We start from the raw sequence: 24203 nt of genomic DNA on the forward strand, positions 1-24203 counted from the left end.
TGTCGATTATCTGGATGGTAAATAAATAAATAAATTGCCCACTCATCTGAAAAGTTCATCAGTCTATCCTAAATGAGGCTTTTCAGTGGGGCTGAATTGAAAGACGCTGGCAGAGCAACCAGATGTAAAAGATGGAGTTATCACAGGAGATAAAATCTCGTGGGGAAGCGAGCTCCATCTCCACTCGAGTGTGAAGACGCTGGGCAAGTGTAAACTCGCTGGTGTTTGCCTGACTGAGCAGACCCTGACCAGCCGAGCCAGTCAAACTTTCTAATCCACAAGCGGCTTGCAGCCCCCAGCTAACGGCTGCCACGGCCTCTCCGCACGCAAACCCCAAGTCCAAGGGTACTGCCGTGTTGCTAACCACTGTGACCCAGCATGCCAACATCAGGGAGGGAGACACACACACCTAACAGGGGTCAATAATAGAATGCGAAATTGATTGTAAGCTATAGAGTAATGTAAAGAGGTTCCAATGGCTCAGTTTGTTGGAGCATGGCAGAATGGATATTCAAAGCAACTCTTGTACTATTTAGAATGGTTGACTAATTTATGCTTATGGCATCTTCTCTAAGAACTGTGACTGTCATGAGATGTAACAATGTGTTTCACAGAAAATTAGTAAAGCTTTTTTTTTGCTTTTCATCATGTGTCTTTGCTCAATTTCACAGCTGTCGAGTTTGAAAAGTGGGTCATAAACCGCATTCAAAGATATTCAATGTAACTCATTGAATGAACTTTGATAAGGAGCCAGACAACATAATGAAAATAATAGGAGGCGTACAAGGGTCAATATTTGGACAGGATAAATAATGGCATTGTTTAGATCAATAGCTCTTCAGACATTTGGCAGCTCACAGATAGATCTGGCATTGAATGAACAACAGAGATTGAACATCAGCATGCACAATGCAAAGGTCAAAGAGAATGGTGAGATTTTTTAAGACCTAGCTAATTAATGCTACATCATTCTACCTATGTCAACAGGAGTTGGCATTTCGCGGTAACGATGAGTGGCAGCTCATCAAACAGGCCCAGGGACAACTATGTGGAACTATTACATGCCTTTGCTGAAACACGCCACCGTGTTTGCTTTTTGCTCATGACCTATGATGGAATTTTCCACCCTATCGGTGACACAATGAAAGCACCGGAACGGCAGCGACAAGACTTCTAGTTCCTATGAGCGATTCCAGCTGAAATGCAATGAACTGGGCCTGGCAGAAAGCTAAACTCATAGTAAACGGAGTATAGAGGTTGGCGAATCTATGACAACATACTGGACAATATCTATGTTCAGAAGAGAGCCAGGTTTGACCAATTTGGTGTACTTAATTGCCTTGGCTCAGTGGACCGCAAAAAAAACTGAAATTATTTCACAACACCAGCAAACGAGAGCCTGTCAAAATATTCCAAGTACAGTTCACAAATGGTATGACACAAATCACCTGGGGAGCTCCTCAGCTTTTTGTTCCAGCATGACCTGACAGACTGTCGCAAGTTACTGCAGCTGGTCCTCACTATACCAACCACAACAGGAACCATTAAGACGTCATTGTCTGCGTTGAAACGGATAAAGACGTACAGTCGAAACCAAGCCGATCAAGGACAACATATCCCTTGCCATGATCACCATTGTGTCGAGAGACTTTTAATACAGAGGGCCAAAAGGGAGGGGTTTCACAGCTCAGTCACTGATGTTTTTACCCAGAAGGATAGACGGATGAAAAAAGCTCCTTACCTTTTATTTCTTCCGAGAAGAAGGCAGAGTGTCGAGACACAAAGAGCTTGAGCTGCTCGTCCAGGTTACAGAATGTCAGGTCCACATCCCATGAGCGGATGCCTGTGAAAACACACACACACACCAGGGTGGTTAGGAGAACACTCAATACTCAAGTCAACAGCATGTAATTAGCCAGAGCTGGAAGTAGAACGTGCCCAGGCTCAGAGTTGCTTCATAATAACATACACAGACATAACATAGCTCTCTGCCATTTTACAACCCGATTATTGGACAACACAGCCTAGTTGAATTACATCGTTGAGGTTTGTGTTAATGTCATTCAGGCTAAGGGATTGTTTTTAGAGGAGAAAAGGGAAAGATTCAAACTGAAACTACAACTGGGGAAGCAAAGACTTCAGGGATGGGCTGAGAGACTAACTCACAGACAACATGGAAAATGCTACTTGTGTACCGGTAATCAAATTACAAACATATTTTGAGTTGAAGCTGCAATATGTAACTTTTTGGGCTACACCAGCGTCAAACAGCTGAAAATACAATACTTTTGGTTATGGAAAATATATTTCACAGCTGGATTAGGTGGTACAATGATTCTCTACACAATGACTGCTTGTTTAGTCACAAACTATTCAAATTTTAGCAACTAGGAAATGGCGGAGCAATTTCTGCATATTGCACCTTTAATAAGTAACTCACATACAGTAAACAATATAATAGGTTATGGCTCTGTCACTGTTGGAGGTACTTTTTGTAACGTCAACATGCTATAAATACCATGCAGCTAATAAGTGAACGGAGGCCTCAAATTCCTAGACTCAATGACATAGCAGAAGTACAGTAACATTATGTAAAAATAGACTAAAACCAATAAAATGACCAAGACATGAACTAAGAGTATGACAAATGGATAATAAGACAGAATATAATGTATACATTTCATCTACAATTTTGCTGCAATTAAGCTATATAGCATAGGTTAAAACGTGGACCTATACTGCCTAAAAAATGTATACAAAGGGTATGTCTGTCATGTCTAATGTGGTACACGGGTGCAGTGTCAAATTCAAAATGGGAGGGCACAGAATTCATATGGTCCATATGACGTGCCCCGCATGACAAGAGAGCTACACTGCAGTAAAGGGATTGGCATTTTAAGGGCTTAAGCATTGCATGTGGTGATGACATAACAAACTAACAGTGGGAGGACAATATCAGATTCAACTCTACTAGAAAAAGTAATGAATGCTAAACAGCCAAGTAGACCCTGGTGAGCAAATTGACAGACTAATTTAATAATCTAAATATTGTAATGAAGACATACTGCAGGCCTATTTGAACACAGAGGGCAAAAGACTAAAAAATGCATTCCCCTGCCTATACGACCATATGTATGATGAAACATCTTCACTAAAAAAAACATTACAGAGAGAAGATCTGCTTTTGAATTCGCTCACCATAGTGAAGATCAAGAGGGACAATGACAAAGCAAGAGGAAGCAGCCTCCCCTTCTGTCTGGCTGGGACAAATTTAGCTCCGACCTCATCGGCACATGTTATTTCTATTACTTCTCCAAAAACACAGAAAAAAAGCAGTAGAAGATTTTTTTTAAACACGGCAAGGCAGCCCACTAGTCTCCCGAGAGGACAGTATCTCCTCAACAAATTGTATTCATTGCTCAGTTCCTGGCATGAACATTTTAACAAAAAAAGGTGAGAGACCACTGGCCTAGGGACCAAGCTCAAGGTTGTTTCATCTCATTCTGGAGATACTAAATGGACGATATCTATAAAATTCATTATTATACTCTGTGGCACTATTGTTAGGCTACTGCTGAACTGTTTGGCAAATTACATACTTATTTTCCACCATAATTTGCAAATAAATTCATTAAAATCCTACAATATGATTTTCTGGATTTATTTTTCTAATTTTGTCTGTCATAGTTGAAGTGTACCAATGAGGAAAATTACAGGCCTCATCTTTTTAAGTGGGAGAACTTGCACAATTGGTGGCTGACTAAATACTTTTTTGCCCCACTGTATAACAATTCCTAGTTTCATTTCTAGACTGAAAAGACTGAAGCAAATGTCTCAGAATAGCACCCAGGCTAGGGAAGAACATGGATCTGGGCATTACTTTACTTCCGTATAACCTCAACAGGCAAACATCTTTGTCTGGCAGTGATTTGGAACTTTCATTGAAAAGATCTAGCCATTTAATGTGACATGTGAAATGAAGAACGCAATCTGCTTTATCTCCTAACGTATTGCACAAGTTGACAGCAGGGATTAACTTAAAAAGTTGCTACAAATATTCAAAATCATTGAAAAACTTCCCCCCCAAAATAGTTGGCGGTAGGGCCGGGCGATATTTATCGTGTGACGATAGAAAAACGTCTATTGTTTAATATTATGCTCTATTGTTAATATGTATCGTTATCGGGATATGAAATGACCTATATCGGGATATGAAATTTTGGCCATATCGCCAAGCCCTATTTGATGGTATTGAAAAACCATACCATGGCTTTTTCCAAATACCCCGGTATACCTACTGCTCAAGCCTGCATACCACTGCAACTGATTCATAGATGACGCAATCGCTATTGCACTCCATACTGCCCTTTCCCACCTGGACAAAAGGAACCCCTACATGAGAATGCTGTTCATTGACTACAGCTCAGTGATCACCACCATAGGGCCCTCCAAGCTCATCACTAAGCTAAGGACCCAGGGATTAAACAACTCCCTCTGCAACTGGATTCAGGACTTCCTGATGGGCCGCATATCCACCACATGGGTGCATGCTTAGTCCCCTCCTGTACTCCCTGTTCACCCACAACTATGTGGCCGGGCACAACTCCAACACCATCATTAAGTTTGCAGAAGGCACGACTGTGGGGGCCCCCCTAAAAAAACAAATTGGGCCACGTTCTCTTAGCTACTTCATGTAGCTAACATTCTTGCTTCGTGTATTCCTCTTTAATTTAGAAGATACTGTTGCAAAAACATGCTGATTTAGGTCTAAACCATCACTAGTATTATCAGACTGTATAGCTAATTATGTTTGCTCTTACTCAGTACATTTATTAGCTAGCTAGCTAGCGATTAGCATTAGCAGCTAACAATCAGCAGCTAACAAGATTTAGGAACAACTTGCTAAGAAACTAGCTTTTTGCAGATGTAAGAAAAACAAACTAATAAGTGTAATTATAAAAACGTTAACGTAAACTGACTCACTTTTGTACATCGCCTTGGTCCGTAAAATGGACCTAATTTTAGCGCCCCAAAAACGTAATACTTCCAGATAAACTGTAATGTCAATACCATTGTAAAGCACAACTTCTCCCATTTCCAACAGAATCAATTACATGAATCCCACACTGCCCGTTTCTGCATGATTCAAGAAGGCAATGAGCCCTGTCGGGTCTTTTTAAAAATGGCGGGTGGGGACAGGAAACTAATGCGTGATAGTGAGAAGGAGATTTTTTTTTTTTCACTCGATCTGTCCAACTTATCCCCTTATGGCCTCTAAAATGTAAATAAAACACTATAAAGAGTTGATATGTGTCATTACATACTTATTTGAAGGTTTTGAATGGGGTTTTTAGGGCGGTGCTAAAGTGATCTTAGAAGTAAACAGCGGCTTTGAGAATGATGATCGCATGCAATGATGATGCAAAAAATGACTAGGTATCCCCCTTACCCGTCACTGTCCATTTCTTGTTTTTAAACGATGAGAGAAGTGCTACACCTGGTGGAGAGAGATTGTAAGACAGAAATAATTGCTTTATGCGTGCTGTACGTTACGCCATGACATATCACGATGTAACAGAGGGTCAGTTCTCAACTTTACTCCAATACTCTAGGGCCATTACCATGTCGCTCAACTCTTGAATAGAAACCTAGTTCACACCCCAGATTTTGAAGTCAACACAGTCCCTACAGTCCCATTAGTTTTCTTTGTAGCTTCGTTTAAACGTTGCGATTGCGCACATTTGTACGGAATGGGGTGAGTTTACGTTAGTGGATTTATATTAAGAAGCAAAGTAAAAACAGCGTCGTTGTCATCAACATTGTTGCATGTGCTGCATTGACCATGCAGACTGAACGCAAGTGTCTCGTGGTCGAGGAACAACAAATGAGCTCCTTGAGTGAAAGGTCTGTGTGGAAAGCGGCATTGAGAAAGAGTGGTGAGAGAGGACTCAAGTAACGAAGCCCTAAAAATTGTCAAAGACTCCAGCCACCAAGTAATAGACTGTTCTCTCTGTTACCGCAATGGAAGCAGTAGTGGAGCGACAAGTCTGGGATCAAAAGGCTCCTGAACAGCTTCTACCTCCAAACCATAAGACTGCTGAACAGTTAATCAAATGGATACCCGGACTATTTGCATTGAGCCCCTTTTTTTAATGCACTAACATTCTTGCACTGGCTCCATGCACAGTCACTGGACCTTACACACACACACACACAAACTAGGGCTGGACGATCATTTTTATTAAGTCGAATGAATGTTTTTGCACGATATTCCAAATGTCTGTATCGCAAAGCATCAAGGTTTTGTTTCTTTTGTTTCTATGAGCGTTTATGGCTGCTTGTTCTCATGTTGTCTTTTTGGTCTCGTCTCCTTCTGTGCTGTGTGCACCTTCCCATTTACACCAGAGATCTGTATGTAATGACGAGATGATCATCCTAATATAATATCATCCTAGGACCATGCCTCAGGACTACCTGGCCTGATGACTCCTTGCTGTCCCCAGTCCACCTGGTCGTGCTGCTGCTGCTGCTCCAGTTTCAACTGTTCTGCCTGCGGCTATGGAACCCTGACTTGTTCACCAGACGTGCTACCTTGTCCCGGACCTGCTGTTTTCAACCCTCTCACCACCGCACCTGCTGTCTAACTGAATGATCGGCTATGCAAAGCCAACTGACATTTTCTCCTGAGGTGCTGACCTGTTGCACCCTCTACAACCACTGTGATTATTATTTGACACTGCCGGTCATCTATGAAAGTTTGAACATCTTGGCCATATTCTGTTATAATCTCCAGCCGGCACAGCCTGAAGAGTACTGGCCACCCAATTTCAATTGATAATAATGGGAGTCGTTGTCCCAAAGAAGGGAAGGCAGGCGACAAGCTGAGGTTCAAAATAAGCCCATAGAAACACATTGGGCTTATTTTGGCAAGACTGAAACCTCGCTTCGCCTCTTCCTCTTTCTTTACTAGGGCCATCCCAGACTAAAAAATAATTTGGTAGAACGAGAGTCTTCTGTTCTTTCGACCAATTGATAGGTCGAAATATGAGAAATAGATGTATGTCTGTCTCGGTTGGTCGGTCTACACACACAAAGGTTTTTCTTGATTTTTACTCTTTTCTACACTGTAGAATAATAGTGAAGATATCAAAACTATGAAATAACACATATGAACTCATGTAGTAACCAAAAATAGCCACCCTTTGCCTTGACAGCTTTGCACACTTGGCATTCTCTCAACCAGCTTCCCCTGGAATGCTTTTACAACAGTCTTGAAGGAGTTCCCACATATGCTGAGCACTTGTTGGCTGCTTTTCCTTCACTCTGCGGTCCGACTAATCCGAAACCATCTCAATTTGCTTGAGGTCGGGGGATTGTGCAGGCCAGGTCATCTGATATACCTAATGTATCATTTTTTCCCCTTTAACGAGTCCAACGTGAAGGACATACTGCTTTCCCGGGAACAGGCCCAAATCCCAGTCATTTGCGTGAAGAGGAGAAAAAGAGGATGTGGTCGGGCTTCTGAGAATTCATAGGCGAACAAATAAACCCCCACTGCTTTCCGTTCTACTAGCTAACATGCAATCATTGGAAAATAAAATCGACGACCTACGAGGAAGATTAAACGACCAACCGGATATTAAAAACTGTAATATCTTATGCTTCACGGAGTCGTGGCTGAACGACAACATCATCAACATATCAGCTGGCTGGTAAAACAGCCCTTACACAGCCTGGAGGTGTGTTGGGTCATTGTCCTGTTGAAAAACAAATGATAGTCCCACATTGAAGCCCAAAGGTATTTTCTACCTGATCCTGATAAAACAAATATCCTATAAATCACATTGGCTATGCATGGCCTGTTTGCAAGAAACTTGAAACATTGTATCAAACTATTGTATTAACTTGGTCCAGCCAAAGCTGGTGCTAGCAAACACTGAATAAAAATATTCAGATGCTAGTGAGCGCCGTACAGACAAACACAGCCATTGGCTGTTTTGCACAAGGGATAAGTAGATCACCAGATCAGAGCATGGCATTTTTTTGCCCCCCTTTCATGCCTAGTGGCAATCGGAAAATTGTGTACAGATCCTTGCGACATGGGGCCATGCATTATCATTCTGAAACACGAGGTATGAATGGCATGACAATGGGCCTCAGGAACTCTCTCTCTCTCTGTGCACTCAAATTGCCATCAATAAAACGTAATTGTGTTCGTTGTCCGTAGCTTATGCCTGCTCATACCATAACCCCAATGCCACCATGAGGTACTCTGTTCACAACGTTGACTTCAGCAAACCGCTCGCCCACACAACGCCATGCACATGGTCTGCGGTTGAGACCGGTTGGACGTACCGCCAAAACTCTAAAACAAAGTTGGAGGCAACTTATGGTCGAAAACGTAATGTTAATTTATCTGGCAACAGCTCTGATGGACATACCTGCAGTCAGCATGCCAATTGCATGCTCCTGCAAAACTTGAGACATCTGTGGCATTGTGTTGTGTGACAAAACTGCACATTTTTGAGTGCCTTTTATTGTCCCCAGCACGATGTGCACCTGTGTAATGATCATTCAATTTAATCAGCTTCTTGATATGCCACACTTGTCAGGTGGATGGATTATCTTGGCCAAGGAGAAATGCTCACTAATATGGATAAACTAATTTGTACACAAAATTAGCATTTTGAAAAGTATGGATTGTTTCTGGGATCTTTAACTTCAGCTCAAACATGGGACAAATACTTAACATGTTGCCTTCATATTTTTGTTCAGTATATATATATGGCAATGTGTATTATGCAATATTGACATATCTTTGGTTATACTGCGTAACAGTATCCGGTTCTCTTTATTGTGTCCCCGTCGATGGCAACTGTCAGATGCATGGTGCTCATGACAAACGTTCTTTCTTGCATTTAATTGGTATAGTGTGAGTGTTGTCATTCTTCAGCACCGTTGGGGAGTAAAACGACTGTGCAGGTGTCTTATTTTGAGGGAGGAAGCTCCCAGTCTTGCTTTGTTCATGGTGCCGACTAAGCTTGTTTTATTTGCAAGCAACTTGTTCACCGATGACAGTAAAGTGAAGAAATTGTCCACTGTGACATTTCTCCCCTTGCCAATGTAAAGTTCCACAAGCCTCATCACCACATTCTCCGACACTTGCTCACCTGCTGCCCGATGTGGATCTTTTCCAAAACGGTGCCTTTCCCTTCCTTTCTCCTCTCACCGTTTCATTTGGTGGTGGCGCGGGGGACCTGCTCAGTGCACACTTCTGGCTTTTTTGCACTTAGGCCTCGGAGGTATAGAATCAGAAGAATAATCAGAGAGGTCATGATTCATTTAGGTTCAGTTGAGGCAATTACCGGGGTGATTATCAACTGGCCACTGCACTTTCCAACGTCGGGAGAATGAGCGGAGCAGGAACTACTGATGGGAGAAGTGGCAACGGGGAAAACCATTCAAATAATGACACGCCCTCCTAAAACTGGTTCTAATTCCAGTTCTGTTTGTGATATAACAATTCTAACAACGGCAGTGTGTTATATAGACTTATTTAGGAAAAGTCAACGACGGAGGGGATATGGCTTTAAAAATGGCAGAATAATAAAATAAATTAATGAGCTGTCAAAAAGGCCGCTTTAGCGGGTCTAGTGTTAAGCCAGTGGCACATACAACACAGACACTCAAGAGGCACTCAAGAGGGAGTACACTGGACACTGGTGGTAGCAGATGGGAAATGGGGCTGAGAGGATTCTAGAGTACACAGAGGCAGCTGCTAAGTCTCAGACAAGAGAAGACTTGTCTGGGCTAGACTAGGGCTGGTTTGACCCACTGTTGGGTTGGAGCAAAGAAAACCCCAGCAGGTCCAAATGTCTGTTATCTTTTCTAGGCCATCCATCAGCACATTACAACAACACATAAGAACCAGCACAGCTGAACCAACTAACTGACAGACCATCTGCACAGCGTTGTTCTTTCAATAGGAAACCCCTCTTCTATTTGCACTTTGCCAGCAATCACAAGCATGTTGACCATGTAGGAGGGATACAGTATTCAGTGGCTGCATTCATTAAAAAAATATAAAAAATTGACAGTCATCACCAAATACTTTTAATCATGTTATACTCAGAATCTTCAACACAAGACCGTTTCTTCAGGCTTGTTCCCCAAACAAAATCATTAACAAAGCGCCTGCATCCATCACTAACCAGGAAGGGAAGGATATGGTGAGCAGTGTGAGACACACACACACAGAGGAAGTGTTTGTGACATCAGTCACATAGCCTCAACACAAATACTGACGGGCAATTTCACTTAAACAGAATTAAGCTTTAACACAGTTTTAGCATTAAAATGTACACCAAACAAAAAGGATTTATTTCAAAAGTTTAACAAAACATACAACTCTATGCACAAGGACTACTTTTAACAATTTCCATGGAAAAATGTACAAAACCTAAATTTAGTGGAAGAACTTTGCAGATGCAAACTTTGGTAATGGAATTACGGTAAAATCTGTTTTTAATGCAACCTACTCTTAAATATCTGCTCCAAATTAAGATTCAAATATGTCTGCAGAAAGAATGGTATGTCAGCTATGACATGGCACCTTGAGTTTGAGAAAAATCTATTTTGGTTATTAAACTACAGTAAGTGAAGTGGATTTACACCTGGTAATGAATCCCTGATCTGTACAACACAGAAATGCAGAAATGTTTTTTTTTAAAGTCACCAGAAGTAACATTCCCAGTCGTTCTACAAAACAAATCGTCCAGGGGGAATTCACCCAGACCCCCGTAGCCGGCTAACTTCTCTATTGCTTTAAAACAAAGTCCTAGGGGAAACACTGCTAATGACTGAACTTTACACATCAAGTCTCATTATGGAGCTCTCAATAAGATGCAGCCAGAGTCCAGTATTTTCACACTCAGACACATCGAATGCCACTAACAACTTACCCAACCTCTGCTTTTTAAGCACAATGTTCTCGTAGCAACCCAGGGTGTTATGGGTAGTACATCCACACCTCGCCTCTGAACTGCACGGTCGTTGGAGTCTGTCTGGATGGTGATAAGGTAACTCCGAATAGCTAATGCTAAAGGGGTAGTGGAGGAACCAACATGTACGTCCTGACAACGGAGACTTCTATTCTCTGCCACGCTGGTGAAGCCAAGCTGAAGTAAATAGGTTGCATTATTTATGCTCGGCAGCGTAGCTGGGCACTCAGGGCTGCTGGCTTCTTCAAGAGACTTCACCATTCCATCACACTGAACGCTGCCAAGGAACACTGACGCAGGCATGACAATTACATATTTTGAGACCAAAACTATTCATTGACATTTGCGGTCAATCCTTGTAATGGTACACAAGTTGCCAACTTGCATGAATTTATGGGAATCAAGTAATGTTTGTGAGCATGGGGAAACTATCCGAAAGAGAACATGCTATAAATGTAGCAGCAGAGTCTACAAGCCTATGCAAAGGGCACAGATATCAAATCAAAGTGATTCCTCATGTAACCCAGACAAAAGAAGACTATCCAATGTCGAACCAACTTTGCCACAGGTCGAACACCAGCCTGCTAATTGGTGAAAGAAGTTAGCTAGCACTGGTTAGGCTGTTTCAAGATATCTAGAAGGGTGAGTGACTAAAGGTGTACAAGTGATGCACGGGTTGACTCATAACACGCAGTCCCCACGGTTATATCCACAGGGTGGGCAGGTTTAGGGCCATAAATATTCAAGTTTCAGTTTCAAGTTTTAATGTCACATGCACAAGTACAGTGAAATGCCTTTCTTGCAAATTCAAAACCCAACAATGCAATAATCAATAACAATGTAATCCGTAGAAAAGAAAACATGAGAAATAAGGAATATGACAAACACAATAAGTAAGCATACTATAGACACAGGTTCAGTTCCAATACCATATTTGCAATGTGCATGGAGTAATGGAGGCAGATACAGTGCATTCAGAAATTATTCAGACCCATTAACTTTTTCCATATTTTGTTACAGCCTTATTCTAAAATGTATTGAATATAAATTTTTTCATCAACACAATACCCCATAATGACAAAGCAAAAATAGGATTTTAGACATTTCTGCAAATATAGAAAATAATGTTGGGGGGGGGGGGGGGTATGAAGCTACAAGATTGGCACACCTGTATTCGGGGAGTTGGTACCATTCTTCCCCGCAGATCCTCTCAAGCTCTGTCAGGTTGGATGGGGAGTGTTGCTGCACAGCTATTTTTAGGTCTCTCCAGAGATGTTCAAGTCCAGGCTCTGGCTGGGCCATTGAAGGACTTTCAGAATTTTTGTCCCGAAGCCACTCCTGCGTTGTCTTGGTTGTGTGCTTAGGGTCGTTGTCCTGTTGGAAGGTGAACCATCGCACCCAGTCTGAGGTTCTTGAGCTCTTCATCTGTACTTTGCACCGTTCATCTTTCCCTCAAACTTGACTCGTCTCCCAGTCCCTGCCACTGAAAAACATCCCCACAGCATGATGCTGCCACCCCCATGTTTCACCGTAGGGATGGTGCCAGGTTTCCTTCAGACATGATGCTTGGTATTCAGGCCAAAGAGTTCGATCTTGGTTTCATCAGACCAGAGAATCTTGTTTCTCATGGTCAGAGTCTTCGGGTGCCTTTTGGCAGACTCCAAGCAGGCTGTCATGTGCCTTTTACTGAAGAGTGGCTTCCATCTGGCCTCTCTACCATCAAAGCCTGAATGGTGAAGTGTTGCAGAGATGGTTGTCCTTCTGGAATGTTCTCCCATCTCCACAGAGGAACTTCTAGAGCTCTGTCAGTGACCATTGGGTTCTTGGTCTCCTCCCTGACCAAGACCCTTCTCCCTCTATTGCTCTATTTGGCCAGGCAGCCAGCTCTAGGAAGAGTCTTGGTAGTTCATCATTCTTAAATGGAAGACGTTTAAGAGGCCACTGTGTTCTTGGGGATCTTCTATGCTGCAGACATTATGTACCCTTCCCCAGATCTGTGCCTCCACACAATCCAGTAATGTAACAAAATGTGGAAAAAGGGAAGGGGTCTGAATACTTTCAAAATGCACTGTATATGTCAACAATCCTTTCTATTCTATTCTATGGATTACATTTTGTGAATATCCCCAAAATCATTATTTTTTGTCTGAGTTTGAGGAATCACTCATCACCATTTGATTTGTTACTCATTTTCGAAGTAGCCGGAAGAAATAAAAAATGGCATATGCTTCCATTAACTAACGCTACACGGGGTGACACACAAATCAGGATGTTGACGTTACTTGGAAATATAATTTCCTGCTATTCATTGAAGTTTGAGTGGGGGAAAAAAATCAGCTACAAGCAAGTTACAAACAAGCTTTGTGAATGTTACTAGCCTTGGAGTGTTCGAAGCTCACCGCAAACTGTTTCTTTCTACAAAGTCGGAGCTATTAAGGCAACACCCTGACAGACGCGCAGGGCTGTATGTCAGTAACTAAACTAAAACAAACAGCAAGGAGGCACCCTTACAAAAACCCTTACAAGCCTGGGGAAAAAGCCCACCCATTCCGTGATTTCGTGTGAGACTAGAGGACCCTGGATGTCTTGAGTGGTCTCAAGAGGCCAGACCTTTACAATGATCCCCTGTCTTGACCCTGGAGAAGTCCCTCCACGGTGAGAAAAACCGTGGCATCATGGAACCAGACAGGAGTCTTTAAACACGGTGCATTTTATGGATGCAAGTCAAGATACATTTTCCACCAAGTCAAGCAGTCTTAAAGGGATGAGGAAGATACAACGTAGGCTAAATGTAATCTAAAATGTCTCCGCCTGCTCAATGTGTTTCCTACCGTGTTTAGTAAACAAACATACCACAACTTTTCTCTGGAGCAATGTCCTTGGAAAGTGAGGCAAAAGCTATTCGGCTCCTTAGCTAAAGCGGCGGGTACAAATGTTGAGCCGTTCCATTGGCTTGTTGCAATGGGGTGAAAGAATGATCTGCAGTGTGGCTAGTAATGCAAGTCTGCAAAAGATGAACTCCGCATAAAACAGCTTCCCTCAGCTAATCAAAGTGGGAAATGACAGCTATTGGATTTCTCAACACTACGAGCCAAACAAATTCCAATGCACACACAAACTGGAGCCCTTGCCACTACCAGACAGAGGCAACTCTGCATCATGTCATGTGATCGTGGAATTGAAATAAATGTGATTCATGATAGAAATGCACAGTTACCTTAATTCACTCAGAGGCACTTGCAGTCATCAAGAACAATCTTATATGGTGTACAGACAGACAATGAAATGCAGCTTAACTGCCCAAGCTTTATATACTGGTAACAAAATAGCATATAACATTTTTATGAATATGCTTCAATGACAAGGTCCTCCAAGCCAATAATTAGAACTCTGGTGACCACCTGCACATCATACAGTCATTCTAGGTAAGGTAACAGAAAATGAAGCCTTGTACTTTCAAATCAAATCTTATTTGTCACATGGTTAGCCAATGTTAATGCGAGTGTAGTGAAATGCTTGTGCTTCTAGTTCCGACAATGCAGTAATAACCAACGAGTAATCTAACCTAACAATTCCACAACTACTACCTTACACACACACACACAAGTGTAAGGGGATAAAGAATATGTGCATAAAGATATATGAATGAGTGATGGTACAGAACGGCATAGGCAAGATGCAGTAGATGGTATCGAGTACAGTATATACATATATGAGTAATGTAGGGTATGTAAACAAAATGGCATAGTTTAAAGTGGCTAGTGAAACATTTTTAAATCAATTTCCATTATTAAAGTGGCTGGAGTTGAGTCAGTATGTTGGCAGCAGCCACTCAATGTTAGTGGTGGCTGTTTAACAGTCTGATGGCCTTGGGATAGAAGCTGTTTTTCAGTCTCTCGGTCCCTGCTTTGATGAACCTGTACTGACCTCGCCTTCTGGATGATAGCGGGGTGAACAGGCAGTGGGGCTTGGGTGGTTGTTGTCCTTGATGATCTTTATGGCCTTCCTTTGACATTGGGTGGTGTTGGTGTCCTGGAGGGCAGGTAGTTTGCCCCCGGTGATGCGTTGTGCGGACCTCACTACCCTCAGGAGAGCCTTAAAGGTTGTGGGCGAAGCAGTTGCCGTACCAGGCGGTGACACAGCCCGACAGGATGCTCTCGATTGTGCATCTGTAGAAGTTTGTGAGTGCTTTTGGTGACAAGCAGAATTTCTTTAACCTCCTGAGGTTGAAGAGGCGCTGCTGCGTCTTCGTCACAACGCTGTCTGTGTGGGTGGACCAATTCAGTTTGTCCGTGATGTGTACTCCGAGGAACTTAAAACGTACTACCCTCTCCACTACTGTCCCGTCGATGTGGATAGGGGGGTGCTCCCTCTGCTGTTTCCTGAAGTCCACAATCATCTCCTTTGTTTTGTTTTGTTGACGTTGAGTATGAGGTTATTTTCCTGACACCACACTCCGAGGGCCCTCACCTCGTTGTTGGTAATCAAGCCTACCACTGTAGTGTCGTCCGCAAACTTGATGATTGAGTTGGAGGCGTGCATGGCCACGCAGTCGTGTGTGAACAGGGAGTACAGGAGAGGGCTGAGAACGCAGCCTTGTGGAGCCCCAGTGTTGAGGATCAGCGGGGTGGAGATGTTGTTACCTACCCTCACCACCTGGGGGCGGCCCGTCAGGAAGTCCAGTACCCAGTTGCACAGGGCGGGGTCGAGACCCAGGGTCTCGAGCTTGATGACGAGTTTGGAGGGTACTATGGCGTTAAATGCTGAGCTGTAGTCGATGAACAGCATTCTCACATAGGTATTTCTCTTGTCCAGATGGGTTAGGGCAATGTGGTTGTGATTGCGTCATCTGTGGACCTATTGGGGTGGTAAGCAAATTGGAGTGGGTCTAGGGTGTCAGGTAGGGTGGAGGTGATATGGTCCTTGACTAGTCTCTCAAAGCACTTCATGATGACGGAAGTGAGTGCTACGGGGCGGTAGTCGTTTAGCTCAGTTACCTTAGCTTTCTTGGGAACAGGAACAATGGTGGCCCTCTTGAAGCATGTGGGAACAGCAGACTGGGATAAGGATTGATTGAATATGTCCGTAAACACACCAGCCAGCTGGTCTGCGCATGCTCTGAGGAAGCGGCTGGGGATGCCGTCTGGGCCTGCAGCCTTGCGAGGGTTAACACGTTTAAAGGTTTTACTCACATCGGCTGCACTGAAGGAGAGTCCGAAGGTTTTGGTAGCGGGCCGTGTCAGTGGCACTGTATTGTTCTCAAAGCGAGCAAAAAAGTTTGGAGGAAGTGTTTGGGACATGTCTGACACCTGAATCTCAGAATGATGTGTAAAGAAAACTATGTAGTGCTGAAATGTGTTAAATTTAAATAAATGAATGATAATTTACACAAAATATGTATTCATAAATATTGACAGTATTTAAGATTTAAATGTCCGAACTAATCATTATAGAGCAAGTGCTACACCATGCCATTGCATTAATTGGTCTCTTACCTTTACATTTTTGCCTGATCATTTTAAATAGTTTAAACTTCCGTTGCTAACCTAGCGGTCTAGTTTATGGTCTGATTGACAGCTGGTCTACCAGGCAAGATCATCCAAAACTAGTGATCAACTGGTAAATCAGATTCGAAGTAAAATAATATTGCCCATTTTATTTTATGAACTTACACTAAACACACCATATTGACCATTTTGTTATGTTAACTTAACACCATGCAGATGCCCTCTGCTAACCATCTGCCAGGAGATCCAACAGCCTTGTTGCTATTATATCCCTCACTGGCTTCTTCCTCCCTTATCTTTCCATTTAATGTCTACTACAAACGGGGTTTGCATGTGGCATCATCTTTAACGTTGTATTTCGTCGTGGAAAACATTTACATACATTCACGACCCTAGTGGGATATTTCAGTGACAATTTGCTGATGTGTGTGTTGATTTGCAATTAGAACCATTTGTTGACGGAATATACTTGAAAACGCAGTAATACAGTATGCAACGTCACCTGTACTGAAGGCGCTAGCTCGAGCCAAATCGGGAGGTGGAAGCGCGGTCTGGCAATAAATCAATCAACATTGAGCCACATTACCTCTCTTTATCTCTGCCACCACGTAGTCCACAAATCCAGTCCGACTATGTCCACCGACAATGACGAGCAGAGAATACTTGTCGTTACTGAAGCCAGGATGCGAAGTTCGGTTCGCATTTTCCATTGCTTCGATCGCTTCCGTTTGTTGTGTCGCCATGTTGAAAAGTTTGGCAAATGATGTCATACAGAGACGCCCCTACTTTATCTATAGGGCGGAAAATCTGTAGATTGACACTTCGCAAGACCAACCGAAACCCTGTGTCCAGTGTTAACAATACATTAAAGAACCAATGGTGTATATAAACCCTGGACTGCTAATGCGATGTATTGGCCATTGCTGCCGCGTTTAAAACTCAAAAAATCTCGGACTTCAGACTTCATCAGTGCGTTCAAAACATCTATGAGAAAACACTTTCAAGATCAACTGGTTGAAAGATGTTTGATCAATACTGATTCAATATGGTATTTCATTCCAAATAATGTGTTTAATAAATTGGGAGGTCTTCAATTTTTACTGAAATGTAATTATATTCCTGAAAGATTACCTGCTAAACTGGCTAGGTTTCACCAACAAGTGTTAATAGCCTGGAAAATATGTTTCCTTCACAATAAAGCTCTTTTGTGGAATAATTCAGACATAACTGTAAGGAATAAGTCACTGTTCTACCCCAGCTGGCATGAGAGGAATATTGACTTTGTTCTTGATGTTTTCGACAAGGGTAATATTCTCACATATGAACAATTTATAACATTGTAAGAGTTTATTTCTGTGATCAAAGCCGTTCCCAGTGGTCTAACTACACTAATGAAAACTCATCTTAGCTTTGGTAATGATCACAAAGTTTATCCAGAACTTAGATTGGAAGGCTTGGGCTTACTTGAGAAATCTTGTTGTAATAAATATATAAGACAAGTTCTTCATTCCCAAAACCAATTTACACAGAGAGGAAATTTTCTGGAACATGCTTATTCCTGACATTGTCTGGAAAAATGCATGGTTAAGGCCTTACAAATATTGTATACCAAACAAAGTTAAGGAAGTGCACTTTTAAATTTTACATACGATATATCCATGTAATTCTATGATATCCAAATTTGTGGCTATTGATGATATCTGTGTTTTCTGTGAAAAAGAATGTGAGAATGTGTCTCACTTGTTCTTTGAATGTAAATTTGTGTCAGAATTTTTTATGAAACCCTTGGCAGTTAACCCACCGTTCTAAGGCCGTCATTGAAAATAAGAATGTGTTCTTAACTGACTTGCCTCGGGGTCCAAAATGACCGATTTCCGATTGTTAAGAGAACTTGAAATCGGCCCTAATTAATCGGCCATTCCGGTTAATCGGTCGACCTCTACCTGTATGTATACCTTTTGAGTGTTTGTTTAAAAGTGTCATTTTAAGGATGGTCCTTCCACCAATCTACAGATACTTAATCAATTACTCATTTGACAGAGTTACATAAAAAAGTACTCTTAAAAACATCACAAAGTGGTCCACTGTCCATCCGATTTGGTTTATTTGACATTGATACAGAGATCAGAAATTGGCAGTTACATGACATGAATGACTACCCATGTTTTTGACATGAAAAATATAATATGTTACTATTGCAATAATAACAAGACCATTGAAATGATTGTGAATTTTTTTATTCTTGTTGCCAAATACTTTATACACAAACAACAATTCCAAGATTCTACACCAAAATTACACATTTTTTGATTGAATTTAACTATTTTATTAAAACATTAACCCTAGTGCATAATAACAAGAATAACATTTTCCTAAATCATTACAATAAGATGTTTTCAGAGAGATTACAATTACACTTGAATTGTTTATTTTTTCATATTTTTGGTTTGTTTTTGTAACGCTTGTCGTCAGTGGAAGAAGGTGAGGAGGACCAAGGTGCAGCGTGGTAAGTGTTCATATTATTTAATGAAATATGCAACACTAGACAAAACTACAAACACGACAAACAAACAGTCCTGAAAGGTGAAACAAAAACACTAAACAGGAAACAACCACCCACAAAACACAATGGAAAACAAGCTACCTAAATATGGTTCTCAATCAGGGACAACGATTGACAGCTGCCTCTGATTGACCACCATACCAGGCCAAACACAGAAATAGAAAATCATAGACATCATAGACAACCCACCCAACTCACGCCTTGACCCCCCCCAAAACCTGAACCTATAGGGGAGGGTCTGGGTGGGTGTCTGTCTGCGGTGGCGGCTCTGGTGCAGGACGTGGACCCCACTCCACCATAGTCTTTCTCCGCCTCCTTAACCGCCTCCGTGGCTTCTTAAGAGCAGCGACCCTAGCCAAGGGTCCTGAATGGACGGGAGATTCCGGCAGCGCCGGAGTGAAGGACGACTCCGGTAGCACCGGACAGGCGGGAGACTCCGGCAGCGCCGGACAGGCGGGAGACTCCGACAGCTCCAGAGTGAAGGGCGATTCTGGCATCGCCGGCGTGACAGGCGGCTCTGGCAGCTCCTGGCTGACTGACGGCTCTGGCAGCTCAGGACAGACGAGAGACTCTGGCAGCGCTGGACAGGCGGGAGCACCTGGCAGCTCAGGACAGACGGGAGCACCTGGCAGCGCTGGGCAGGAGGAAGGCTCTGGCAATGCTGGACAGGCGGGAGCACCTGTAGGGAGAAAACGGAGAGACAGCCTGGTGCGGTGGGCTGCCACCGAAGGGCTGGTGCGTGGAGGTGGCACTGGATAGACAGGACCGTGACGGCGCACGGAGCTCTTGAGCACCGAGCTTGCCCAACCTTACCTGGTTGAATGCCCCCATAGCCAGGCCAGTGCGGCGAGGTGGAATAGCCCGCACTGGGCTGTGCTGGTGAACCGGGGACACCATGCGTAAGGCTGGTGCCATGTACACCGGCCTGAGGAGACGCACTGGAGACCAGATGCACTGAGCCGGCTTCATGGCACCTGGCTCGTTGCCCACTCTAGCCCGGCCGATACGAGGCGCTGCAATGTACCGCACCGGGCTATGCACAAGTACCGGGGACACCTTGCGCCTCACGGCATAACACGGTGCCTGCCCGGTCCCTCTCACTCTCCGGTAAGCACGGGGAGTTGGCTCAGGTCTCCTACCTGACTTAGCCACACTCCCGTGTGCCCCCCCCCAATATATTTTTGGGGCTGCCTCTCGGGCTTCCTTGCCAGCTGTCTTGCCTCGAAGCGCTGGCTCCCATTACCTGCTGCCTCCGCTCTCCTGGCTGCCTCCACCTGTTCCCATGGGAGGCGATCCCTTCCAGCCAGGATCTCCTCCCATGTGTAGCAACCCTTGCCATCCAAAACGTCCTCCCATGTCCAGGAGTCCTGAGATCGCTGCTGCCCGATACCACGCTGCTTGGTCCTTTTTTTGGTGGGTGGTTCTGTAACGCTTGTCGTTGGTGGAAGACGGTGAGGAGGACCAACGTGCAGCGTGGTAAGTGTTCATATTATTTCATGAAATATGCAACACTAGACAAAACTACAAACACGACAAACAAACAGTCCTGAAAGGTGAAACAAAAACACTAAACAGGAAACAACCACCCACAAAACACAATGGAAAACAAGCTACCTAAATATGGTTCTCAATCAGGGACAACGATTGACAGCTGCCTCTGATTGAGAACCATACCAGGCTAAACACAGAAATAGTAAATCATAGACAAACTAACAGACAACCCACCCAACTCACGCCCTGACCATACTAAAATAAAAGACAAAACAAAGGAACTGTCAGAACGTGACAGTTTTAGTATTTCCTCATTAATCCCTGCATTCTGTTTTGTATGATGTAAGAATGTAAATTGTTGATCTTCATTTTGGATTTTTTTTTTAAAGAAAGAAAAAAAAAAAAAAAAAAAAAAGAGTATTTTTTCCCCCCCCAATTTTTTTTAACAATATATATATTTTATTAAACGGTAACATGCAAAACACAAAAAACAGAACAGCCAGAGGGATTACACAAAGAAATAATTAGGAGAAAAATAATAATACAAATCCACATTATATCAAATCAAATACAGACATGTATCGAATCCTTTGTTTTACATTTTGTTTTGTATATGTTTTAATGATTCAAAATAGTTTTCCAAATCAGATACATTTTGATTTGTTTGAAACATTTTCCTAATAAAAGAAAGAGATTTATGACATACTGACGTTCAATTGTGGAATCAGTGTAGTAACAATGTAACAATTACAGAATAAGTGTTCGATAGATTCCGTTTCTAGTTCAGAAAAATTGCGTTCACTGGTAACATTAGGTATATATTTAGAAATCAAGCTATTACACGGGTAGAATCTATGGATAATCATAAAGGAGATATCCTTTACTTTATTGGTCACCATACATTTGTGTGGAGTGAGCCAAGCATGGCGCCAGTTTACATCAAACAAACAATTCCTGTATAAAATATCCCTTAATAAACAATTGTTGAATTTATTATCTGGTAAACCTATGCCATTCACCTGGATATCGCTTATAATAGGAGATGTTCCAAAATATGCATTATTCTGAAGTAAAGTTTTATCCCACTAGGTATAGCTTTTTAAGCAATGTCATTTTCCTATCTTGAAACCTCACAGTTGTATCTTTCCATAAATTCTCTCCGCGTAAATAGATTCCCACTAATATTAACTAATTGGCTGACAAGGACAATGTTTTTTGAGAACCAGTTACGGTAAAATAGCATCCTGTTTCTAAGTAATATCGACCCATTATTCCATATAAAACATCTATGAGGTGAAAAGTTGTTTTTATACAGCAAAGCCCAGGACGTTAAAGCCTGCTTGTGAAAATCCACCAATTTCACAAGAAGTTTACCCACAATATAGGGACATTGTAGTAAAAAAATTAACCCCAGAGCTTCTGAAAAACAAAATGAGATATAATATTCCAGAAACTATGATATTTTTTAAATTATGTTTGATATCTGATTAAAGAGAGTGAAGTCTAAGACATTTTGTAGTTGTACAATAGCCTATCTAAGGTACAGCAAGTGGATTTGGGAAAGTCAATAGATGAAAAAAAGATAGGATGCACGAGGTAGCCCCTCAGCTTTTGATAAAAGTACTCTACCTTTTGATAGATCCAGTTACAGGATTCAAATTAAGAACATTCAACGTGATAAGATTTTTGGTGATCTTTACACCGAGGTATGTTACAGTATCTTTTTCAGAGATGCTGATTGACAGCTCCTTTCAGAACAAACATCTCACAGTTGGAAAGATTTAAAACCAACCCTGAGATTTTGGAGAACTGCTTCACAATATCCAATGCTAATCTAGCTTGTGACACATTTTTCAAAAAAATTGAGATGTCATCCACCAGTCACCATATCTTGATCTCTCTGGCCTGGAATGTAATGCCTTCATATTGACTTTGATAAACTAGTGAGCATAAGATTTGAGATACTAACAAAAATAAAAAGGTGAGATTGGACAACCTTGTCATATTCCTTTGTAAATGTTAAACCTTGAGAATGTTCCATGAAAGAGTTTGATAAAGCTATTGCCACCATTATACAGAGTTCTAATAGCATCAACAAAAAAAAGGTTCAAACTTCAAATGCTTAAGACAATAAAAGATAAAATTGTGACTTACGGTATCAAATGCTTTCTGAAAATCCTAAAATAAGATAACAGGGAAGTCAACCAATAGACCAGCCTCAGATTATTAGATATATGGCGCCCTTTCATAAACCCTGATTGACATTCATCAATCAGATCATTCAAGCATGACTTTAACCCTTCACAAAGATTGAGGCGATAATTTTGTAGTCGTTATTTAGGAGTGTGATTGGACACCAATTATCAATATTTAATAGATCATTGTGTGGTTTAGGTATAAGAGTAATAACCCCTTGCTTCAGAGATGCAGGTAGTTATCCCTTCTTTATAGTCTCCTTAAAGTTTTCAAGTAAAAATTTTGCTATTTCTTCAGAGAAGGTTTTGTCAAATTCAGAGGTTAATCCATCACCAGCTGGAGATTTGTTATTTCGTAATTGACCAACCCTATATTGGATGTCCATAATTGATAAATAAATAAAGACTGATTTAATTCTTCACTAACCAAGTTCTCTATAGAATCAAGGAGATCCTTAGAGTCACTCAAACTGTTATCTGTGCTATCTAACCTCCAAACGAGCTTCAATGCCATACAACACTCCTTCCGTGGCCTCCAACTGCTCTTAAACGCTAGTAAAACCAAATGCATGCTTTTCAACCGTTCGCTGCCTGCACCCGCACGCCCGACTAGCATCACCACCCTGGATGGTTCCGACCTAGAATATGTGGACATTTATAAGTACCTAGGTGTCTGGCTAGACTGTAAACTCTCCTTCCAGACTCATATCAAACATCTCCAATCCAAAATCAAATCTAGAATCGGCTTTCTATTTCACAACAAAGCCTCCTATCCTACTGATCCTCGACTTCGGCGATGTCATCTACAAAATGGCTTCCAATACTCTACTCAGCAAACTGGATGCAGTTTATCACAGTGCCATCCGCTTTGTTACTAAAGCACCTTATACCACCCACCACTGCAACCTGTATGCTCTAGTCGGCTGGCCCTCGCTACATATTCGTCGCCAGACCCACTGGCTCCAGGTCATCTACAAGTCCATGCTAGGTAAAGCTCCGCCTTATCTCAGTTCACTGGTCACGATGGCAACACCCACCCGTAGCATGCGCTCCAGCAGGTGTATCTCACTGATTATCCCTAAAGCCAACACCTCATTTTTCTGCCTTTCCTTCCAGTTCTCTGCTGCCTGTGACTGGAACGAATTGCAAAAATCGTTGAAGTTGGAGACTTTTATCTCCCTCACCAACTTTAAACATCTGCTATCTGAGCAGCTAACCGATCGCTGCCGCTGAACATAGTCCATCGGTAAATAGCCCACCCAATTTACCTACCTCATCCCCATACTGTTTTTATTTATTTACTTTTCTGCTCTTTTGCACACCAGTATCTCTACCTGCACATGACCACTTGATCATTTATCACTCCAGTGTTAATCTGCTAAATTGTAATTATTCGTCTACCTCCTCATGCCTTTTGCACACAATGTATATAGACTCTTTTTTTTCT

General features: G+C 42.2%; 1 protein-coding gene across 2 annotated transcripts in view; it reads right to left on the minus strand.

Annotated features, from left to right (window-relative positions):
* The window catches only part of LOC109902358 (microtubule-associated protein 1S), a 46145-nt gene extending 28879 nt beyond the window's left edge, over window positions 1-17266 (minus strand). For both annotated transcript variants that reach the window (XM_031786269.1, XM_020498647.2), the window contains exons 1-2: window positions 17094-17266; window positions 1742-1843 (exon numbers count right to left, since the gene is read on the minus strand). In XM_031786269.1, the coding sequence (XP_031642129.1) occupies window positions 1742-1843; window positions 17094-17250 (259 nt within the window). In that variant the 5' untranslated portion in view covers window positions 17251-17266. The remainder of the gene's footprint in view (window positions 1-1741; window positions 1844-17093) is intronic.
* Between the last annotated feature and the right edge of the window lie 6937 nt (window positions 17267-24203).

This window comes from Oncorhynchus kisutch, linkage group LG13 (assembly GCF_002021735.2).
Source record: "Oncorhynchus kisutch isolate 150728-3 linkage group LG13, Okis_V2, whole genome shotgun sequence".
Taxonomy (NCBI): Eukaryota; Metazoa; Chordata; class Actinopteri; order Salmoniformes; family Salmonidae; genus Oncorhynchus; species Oncorhynchus kisutch.